This window comes from Amblyomma americanum, chromosome 6 (genome assembly GCF_052857255.1).
Source record: "Amblyomma americanum isolate KBUSLIRL-KWMA chromosome 6, ASM5285725v1, whole genome shotgun sequence".
Classification (NCBI taxonomy): Eukaryota; Metazoa; Arthropoda; class Arachnida; order Ixodida; family Ixodidae; genus Amblyomma; species Amblyomma americanum.
In genome coordinates, this window is record NC_135502.1 from 1975001 (window position 1) to 1984152 (window position 9152).

General features: G+C 50.0%; 1 protein-coding gene across 1 annotated transcript; it reads right to left on the reverse strand.

The window, feature by feature from the left end:
* Nucleotides 1-2655: 2655 nt before the first annotated feature.
* LOC144094515 (G-protein coupled receptor moody-like) lies at nucleotides 2656-8183 on the reverse strand. Its single transcript, XM_077628434.1, has 6 exons — nucleotides 7847-8183; nucleotides 7553-7789; nucleotides 6508-6839; nucleotides 4824-5108; nucleotides 3540-3663; nucleotides 2656-2939 (listed from the first exon to the last, which is right to left on the reverse strand). Exons 3-6 carry the CDS (start codon nucleotides 6819-6821, stop codon nucleotides 2712-2714), a joined length of 951 nt encoding a protein of 316 aa, XP_077484560.1. The 5' UTR covers nucleotides 6822-6839; nucleotides 7553-7789; nucleotides 7847-8183; the 3' UTR covers nucleotides 2656-2711.
* Between the last annotated feature and the right edge of the window lie 969 nt (nucleotides 8184-9152).

Consider the following 9152-nt stretch of genomic DNA (forward strand, 5'->3'; position numbering starts at 1 on the left):
AGCGCCATCTGACGTGCACGATGCGGAACGGAACGGCGGGAGATTTCGACCACCGCAGCAGGGTCGAAGAACGAGAAACGCTCTGGCCAATAAGTGCATGCATTCCGGCCCATCGGTTACGTTGATCGCGCTCGTCTTGTTGCCCGCAACCGTGGCCGATTTTGATTCGTATGCTAAGTTCTGATTGGACCGCATCGGACATAGCTGCTCCGCATCGCCGATTGCAATACTCGGCGCTGTAGTAGCTTATAAGTACCCACTTTAGCGACCACTAAGCCGTAGCTGTGCGCTCTGAAAGGCAATCGACAACCGAACCAAGTTGTAAAATATCGGTAACGTACGAATGCCGTTGGCACAGCATAGCGCGTCTGTGTTTACTGTAGCTACTCCGCGATATGAAACAAAGCAAAGAAGCAGCACAACGCTGAGTAAACCGGCTCTCGCAGATAATTTATATGCGCTAAGCAGTGAAGCTTAGCACTGGCCGTTTTATTTCCATGGCCGGTCGTAGAGTTCAATGTGTGGTCGGCATGGAGTAGTCCATCGTGAACACTAGAGTTTTCGCGCGATCTGTGGTCATGGGACCAGGTGGTCTTGACAGTGGATGAACTCATGAGGGCGGAGCCTGGGCTGCGGTGCAGCTGCCACTTCTGCACCGCGGGTCAGGGCGCAAGTCAGCGAGCTCTGTTTGTTTTTCTTGCGTCTATTGTTTCTGATATGGAAATGCTGGCATAGCTTAGGTGACTCGAAATATACAGTCCGTTTTAAATTACGGTAGCATTGCCGTTTAAGCGCTCAGACACATTCAGCAAAGGTTCCAGGAAGAGGTGTGTGTAGGAGTGGGAGTCGTGTGAAATATTAAATATCGGTTAATGGAGCAGTGATATCGTGTGCCTCTGCAGAGGGTTCTCATGACCAGAAGTCAACAGTCGCTGTAAATGTCAAAGCTCATATCCAACCTTTCGGCTTTATGCCAGCATTTGAAGCCCGGCTTTTACGGGACGCATTAGACTTGACGAGCTTCCTTTGTTACCTTTGAAGCTTTACGCTTCGAAGAAAGCTTAACAATACGCGTTAGCATGCAAGCGGTTTCACTTATTACCAGTTGTTTACAAATCTCCCTGCTTGTCTCAAGAACGAAAAAAATAATTACGGGACGATCAGACGTCTGATGCGAATGTTCTGCGAAAGTATGACGGATTTACACTGGCCTTTGAGCCGAGGCTTCACGAAGGTTGGCTGAGCTGGGTGGGTGGGCAGTGCGGTGCTTCTTTCGTTCTAATCCTACATAGCGGCTAGCGCACAAGGAATACGCACACAGAAGGTAGGTAGACAGGACACACGCTAGACTTGCAACGGAATCTTACTTCGGAAAGGAAGTATTTATATAGAGATTTTATCTTCCATTCTCCTTTACTTGCGCCGCTGCTGCCGCCTGCGGTTGCAGTCTCGTCAAAGTGTGATAATGGAACCTCTAAACAAACGTCACGTGTTACAAAAAGGCAGAGACGTGACTAAAGTGAAGAAGTTTTTATGTTTGTTGCTTTTGGTGATTTCTCTGTTTTACCGTGCAAGCTTCGTTCAGCATCACCGTTGCTTTCGTTTTGTGCCCACCTTTTGTATTTTCCCTCGGGTTTGCATCGTATATCCATCTTTCATGATTTCTTCACTTCTGCATTCCAGCCTTATCAGTTTTAGTCACGTACTTGCCTTTTTGTAAAACGTGACTTTTTTTTAGGTGTTCTATTATCACACTTTGACACTACTTCAGCTGAAGGCGGCACCAGCGGCGCAAGTAAAGCAGAACGGAGGATAAAATCTTCGTATAAATACTTTTTTTCCAAAAGCGTGGCTTTTTGGGCTTGTTGGTCCATGATCAAGCAAGAGACTATAGCGCAGAGTAGACAGGACACAGAAGAAACGAACGTTTTTTTCCAAAGTAAAATTCGGTTGCAAGTGTAGAGTTTGTCCTGTCTGCCTCCTTCTCTGTGCGTCTTCCTCTTGCGCTAGCCAATACGTCGAATTATAGCAGCCAACTAGCCCAAATAAGAGCCTTGGCTCTTTTGTTCCGCTGCTTCTATTGGGCGCATACCTTATGATAGGGTGAGGTAGGTTTTTGGGTGGTGTTTCTGAAGGGCGGAGACTCCTCGCTTGGCCAGGGAGGGAGGGGGTGCAGTATCGCTGTTTTCGCACTAAGAAATACGGGCTCTTTGGTGACCCATCCGCGTATGAAGGGTGCAGTTCTTAAATTGCGACCCACGACAGCCTGTTTCAGAGCCAGAACTGAAAAGGTGGCTCATGTAAGTCTCCTGAAATAGCTAAAGCCTCTTCAAAACAGCTGTTAAGATCGCTACCGCGTCACACTGGCACAAAACTATGAGCGTAATGTAGAGTGGAGTCGAAGGAATCCGCTTTAGTTTTCATGTTTTCTCCATCACGTCCGAGGTTAAGCTGTGAGGCAAAATAAAAGTCGAGTATTCCTTGGCGTCCAGATGACCTAGGCTCCCATATAGAAGGGGCATTGCTCCGCCCGCTCAATACAAAACATAACCTGGAGTCTCTTATTCTCGCAGTGTGTTGTCCTTGTTTGCTTGGCTGTATTCAATTGCTTACGGCTGTTTCTCATTCTTACCTTCAGCAATATTTTGTCTCTCACACAGAGTGTTTGCGCACACTGTATTCGTCCTTGGGTATAATCGCCCCGCAAAAAGTCACAGGCTGGTCTGCTGAGAGTCCCGCGGCTTGCCGTCAGTCTGCTCCGCTTGGAAAGGTTTGAGCGAACAGCACAGTGCAGCTACGGAGCCTAGCAGCTGCGCGTACGCTCGGCGGTACTGGCGATTAGTGACGCCGTAGATGACAGGGTTGATGCAGGCGCTGAGGTAGAGAAGTAGCTGGCTGCCCAGGTGCGCAGAGGGGTGCCGTACCTCGGCGTCCACCACCTGCAACGTGGGCGACGCTGTGACACTCAGCTCGCATGCGACCGCAGTTTTGATTGCAGGCCTCGTGCGCCGGCTGCTGTACAGAAAAAAAAGTTGATCGGGTCACCGCCTCCTGGGCGTAGGGAATTCAATAAATCCACGGGGAAAAACAGGAAACCCTTTACCACGCCAAGTGTCGCCCATAAATCCGCCCCTTAAGAGATCGCAGCTACTTCGAAGCGTTATTTTACAACCTCTTACTGCAGCGCTAATTCGAAAGCGAGAGTCCATGAGTATTTTTTTTGTAGATTGTTGCTTCACTCCAGCTTCCAGGAGAAGCAGTAAATGAATGAACCTTCCACCAGTCGTTTCCCAGTAAGTGACTTCCCTGCAGGCATTTTACAACAGAACGAAACCTCTTCGGAATCCCGTTCTTTTCAAAAAGCATCAATCTCCAAAGCGTGCGGTTTAATTTCGTTGGTGGATGCTTTTTAACTGTCACTGGTCTTGGTTCGCTTCACTTTCACGCCGTCTATTACTGTTTTCCTTATCCGCTGACGTCTCAACAAAGCCAAGTCTCCGGTCAAAAGGCCTAATAGGTTGCGCCTTTAACAATCTCACCTTTACTATAGTGATGGGTAGGTAGCAGGCTAGGAAGGACAGGAAAATGACAAGAACCATGCGTGTGATCCGCCACTCGTCCTGACGTCGGCTCGCAACTTCACCATGGGCCTCCAGTTGAAGCCTGCGAAAGCAGCATGAGCATTAAAGGTGCAACATTTGAGCACTGACCGCGTTGCAAGGGCAGCAGAGAAATAAATGCGTATGCAGTGCATGTTACATTACTCCTCGAGCATTGTAAAGGACATTATCATTGAGATCCTGCCCGAGAAGCTTTTGCCTCTTTCGGCAGAGCAATCTGTCGCTGGCAATCAAATCGGGACCTTCAGTCATCACGATGTTATCCGGGATTGAGCGTCATATATAACACTTTGGATGCGATGTTCTGACGCTTTGGTAACGCGCTGAACTGCATGAACCAGGTCAAGGCATAATGTAGGCCGGGGACCTAATTTTTGTGCATGCAGCGAATCTCTCTCACATCCTTCGACTCAGCGGCTCTTGGCTTCTAAGCCCGAGGTTGGGAGAGCTGCAGCGGCCGCATTGCAATAGAAGCGAAATACAAATAGGCCCACGGGCTGCGCGATCCCTCCGCTGATTCAAGAACGCCAGGTGGCCGAACTTCATCGGTCTCTCCTACAGCTCACGTGAAGCTTCGGCAAGTTGCACCACCTTCCCTTCTTTCACTGTATGAAACTCGTCAGTGGGGTGGTACCTTGCCAAAGGTGCAAAAAATAGGCTCCGCCTTGCAGCAGTTAGGCGATGCCCCGCTGCCCTGCGGTGGCAGGCGCTGCCGCTGGTGGGGCATGAGACCCAGGCTGCTCTTCCCGAGCAACCTCCTGCTACCAATCATTAATCTAACTGCCACTTGCCACGGTGGGCAGTTTTCTCATAATCCGGTGCGCAGATTGTGATGACACCACAATGTCACGTGACCTAGGCGGCCTACCTTGGCTGTTTCTCTGAGGATTTTTTCGTGGATTTATCGCTCACGGTTATCGACGGCGATGACGCCACAGGTTTTTCTCGACACCGGCTCCTAACACTGTCGCGTTAAAAATTAGTGCCAGAAATGCATTCCAATCTCTCGATTTTAAGTTCTTGCGCACAAAATGTTCAGTGTGTTCCTGCAATAATTCGCAACGATATGACCACCATTGTAGCCGCAGTGAGCAGCAAAGTTTCTCAGCAACGCTCATTTGAATTGAGACCCAGTCGAACATCCCGGGTCCTGCGAATGTGAAATCAGAGTCATTTGTTCGAAGCTGGCCGGGAGCAGCTAACCTGGCCTTTCGCGCGTGTCTGAAGATGGCGGCGTAGCAGTAGACGATCGCCAGGCAGGGCACCAGGAAGGCGGCCACGAAGAGGAACGCCTTGGGCGACCTGCCACCCGACGCGACCACCGAGCACCCGGGGCTGCGAGAGTCCGGCCCGAAGCGACCCCAGGTCCCCGCTAGCGTCGGAGCCAGCAACAGGCACGGCGCCAGCCACGTGGCAGCCGCCATCCACCAGATTCCGGCTCGTCCGTACAGTCGGCTGTACAGCGAAGGCCGGACCACAAGGACGTACCTGGCCGGCGTAGAGGGTGCACGTCAAGAAAGGGAGGGGCTCCTCACGCGACTTAGACGGCCGCATATTTTTGAAAGAGTTTGCGCGTACTCATTATTAGACTGCATCTATCCGCACGAACAAGGAATGGGACAAGAAAGGCGCTGTACTCACAAATGAAATTTATTGAGGCAACGAGACGCTAGCGGGAAACCATATCTCCTAAATGCGGGGATTTTAGGGAACAGGACAGGACAGGACTGGACAGCCAAGTGCCTAACCAGTAGTGTTGACTTATTACGCACCCCCTTTGCCAAAAGCAACCGAGCAACAGGCTTTTGCTTCTCAACAGTATAGCAGAGCCGTTACTGCACCACTGAAGAACGAAAGGTGATAGAACATGAGGACAAGGGCTCACCTTACTTTACGCAGATTCATAGCTTAAGGGCTGTCAAAAGGGGTACACGCTACGCGGCTAAGAAACAAACCACCTGTTCCCGGCTACTTCTAACAAAGACTGTGCATAGGCCGCCGCATAATTTCGAAAATGTCTCTAGAAAGTACGAAGTGGTATAGAACCTGTAATATTATGAAGAGTAAGGCTGCGAATGTGGTTCCAAAAAGAGACACATGTCGAGTGGCACATGAAAATGTGTACGTCCCTCGCAAAATGAATGTGGTTGTTCGAATGCCGTTATTTTCGGGAACGTGTATGTGGGCCATACTGCCATGTGAATTAATGTACGATTACGAGAGCATTTGCGGTCTTTACAAAATGGTAGGGGATCCAACCTGATTGTACATTGCGAAGGGTGTGAAGGTTGTTACCCATGTCTTTCGGCTACTGACATTTGGCTGTTCTTTCATTGCAGAATAACCGGGAAATCATGGAGGCAAGGCATATCTTGCGACTAGATGACGAATGTGTCAGCGAGCCGTCCATCGCTTTCAGGGCCGTTTTCAGGCGCGTTCATGAAATATGATTTTCTGTAAGCATTTTGGTGTTGCTTGCTCCGGTGTTGCTTGGTTTGGCTATAAATGTTTGCTCCAATAAAATTCTGTTGCGAGAGCAGCGATTTTCTTGTCTCTTTTCCTGATCCTTGTCCTTCCTGCTGGTAGATTCGTTATGAGCTTGCCAAAATGTCCATTCTTCCACTCAGTGTTCTCCACCTCGTACAATATCTGAAGGAGGCGAAAGAAATGTGCAAAACAGAGGAACGGCACTTGTAGAGGATATTGGCGCCTGCGACCACAACGATTGGCAGCTGTGCACGATCAAACCTTGGCTGCGTCACCCTGGCAATAGCCAAGCCGCTGCTGCATAGCTTGGCAACTCTGTTTGATGTCTAGCGTGTTATAGCCTGAGCCGCCATCCCCGAGAAACGTGGTCAGCGTCGCGTTAGCTCTCTCACATTCGCACCTGTTGACGGCGATGGCGGTGATGGAGAGCAGTGAGACTCCGACGTTGAGGTAGCGGCCGGCGGCCACGAGCCGACACAGCAGCGGCCCGTGGGTCCAGGCCCCCCGAAGCAGGCCGGAGGCGGCGAAGGGCAGGTTGAGCGAGCAGAAGCACAGGTCGGCCGCCGACAGGCTCAGTATGAACACGGACGACGCGTTGCCGCTGTGCTCCCGGCGCATGCGCAGCGCCAGCGCGGCGATTGTGAGCGCGTTGCCCGCAGTGCCGGCGACGGCGACGGCGATGACGAAAGCACCGCCCGCGCAGGACGCTTCCATGCCGGGGCCGTGCCGCCTCTACAGAGATGAGAATAGAGAAAATACATGGCGTGAGATAAGCGGACAATTCATGGGGGTTCACAACAAATGCAGTGCTCACTTCGCTGATGTGAATTTTTCATCTTCACCAACAAATTTATTGCGCAGCTTTTAAAGAAGAATTTAAGATTTAAGCTTCCTGAACAAGTCCCTGAGGCTTGACTGAAGGCTGTAGTCGAATCATAACCTAGTGTGATCGGCTCTAAAGATAGATGAAACGAACAAAACCCTTCGTGTAATCAAATGTTAAACAATCCAAACTTCCTTATTTTGTGGCGCATTGCGATCATTTTCTGGTGTCAAAGTTTAAACGCCTTCGTGTGCGACACAACGAAGAACAGAAAAAAAGATAGGAACAGCATTCTTCCACAACGGTAACTGGGAAAGGGTCAAGGATAACGTTTCCTAATCGTTCCTATATTTTGGCAATGTCCGTTTTCATGCTGCAAGCTTTTTTCTTTTAGCCATGAAGGAAATATCTAGCATAAGACCTCTCTTGTTGCAATGATAGCTGAAAATGATTCAAGAATTTTGTGTATACTTGCGCCTCTAAGCAGCGTCTGCACAAGAAACGATGGCGACTGACAGCGTACAAATACGATTAACGCTCAATTAAGAATTTTGTGCTAATTACTTCTAGCCACAGTAGTGCAACTAATCCAAACACGTTAGTTTAAGTGATATTTACTCACTGCTGCCTACAGTTCCGGGTCAAGTCCAAAGCTGCATGGTGCCTCTTGGAGTCCACACAGCCGGCTTGGGGCACGTGTCACAGAGGAACTCTTCCGTCGTCGACTTCACTGCAGGCGATCGTTGTCCGCTTCGTGGCAAGCATCGGCAGATTACAAGAGAAACTGGAGGCCAGACGTTGCCCTTAGTGAAAAGCGTTGGCTTGAGCACAACTCAGCGCAACACCTGCCCGAGGGTGGCTGTCGAAACGGAATGAAGAAAATGCACTCGCTATGAAACACTTTTTTCACACTCACCTTTCTTCGACGACCAATGACGGACCCTTTCAGCGAACTTGACAACATTCGTGCCACCTCTTCATACGCCGTCTGTTCGCATCGTGAAGTCTAGGTTGCTGCGCGGACACAGTGCTGTAGAATGTAGGCCTGTATATCCTGAGCGGTCTCCCGGGTGCGACGAATGTTTCTTGAAAGTTCGCCAGGCTGAACGTGGCAAAACAGACTTGGTCATTTCTTATACAGCCGGAAGCAGCAGCTAGGTCCCGTCCTAATCGCCTCGTTTTCTCGCACGAATGTCATAAAAACCTCGCGGTGGTCGGCAGCGAACGGCTCATGCCCAGCCGAACTTGCCTCTGACTGTTCCGCCCATTGAGCCCACATCCGCCGCCACGATGGAGAGGAGGAGGAGCTGCCTGGGAAAAGTCCACGCAGGAAGTTCGCTCGTTGGTGCCCCGATCGTGGAGCTACGGCGCCCAAGTGGCTGGCGGCCCGCGACGCAAAACTGCCGAAACCTCCAAGTGCACGCCTGTACCCATTTTCTGCACAGAACACATGCCAAGTACGACCGCATTGTTAGCGTCAAAATGTTGCATCAAAGGAATGGCGGATGGGTGCATGTTGGGAAGCCATTTTCGTCTTTGAAACTGAAGGTTCCAACTTGAAGGATGTCGTACAGCCACGATTAGTTTTTACATAGTGCACCTACTTATAGGTCTTTTTCGAAATTCCGTAAATTTGACGAGGCTGTGATATATATCTCAGTATTCCGGGCCGAGAATAACATTTTATTCTCATTGAGCTGCTTGAGTTTACTTTTTCATCCAACTTAATGCACGTGTAGCACTGAAAGCTGCAGACGTAAACAACACGAGCTCAAGCCGGCCCAGAGATTCCATTATGGGCTTCTCCATCTGGTGAGAAAGCAGTCCAACGGGATTCTCTCTGGACTGTAGAAAGCCGGTTCCGCCGCGTCAGCGTGAGGTGCACACAACAACAGTCCAGCGAGGACTTGGTGGAAACCAAGGGGACGAGAAGGGCGTCCTTCGACATGCTCTGGGCGTCTCATAATTACTACGAACCACAGGGACCTCAATGCCCTTTATTATTCTCGTTTAAACCTTCTTAAATATCACAAAAATGTTTTTGTAATCGTACATACTGCCCTGACACGGATCAGTGCTGTTTTTAGCTTTATGGCTCCCTCGCGTGAAACTCGCCGAAACAAATCTGCTGCCCTGCTCAGCATGCGTGAGTAAATTACTCGAGAGGAGGGCATCTTCTAAAGCGTTTGTGTCGCGCACAGAATATCACCAGCGACCAGTTT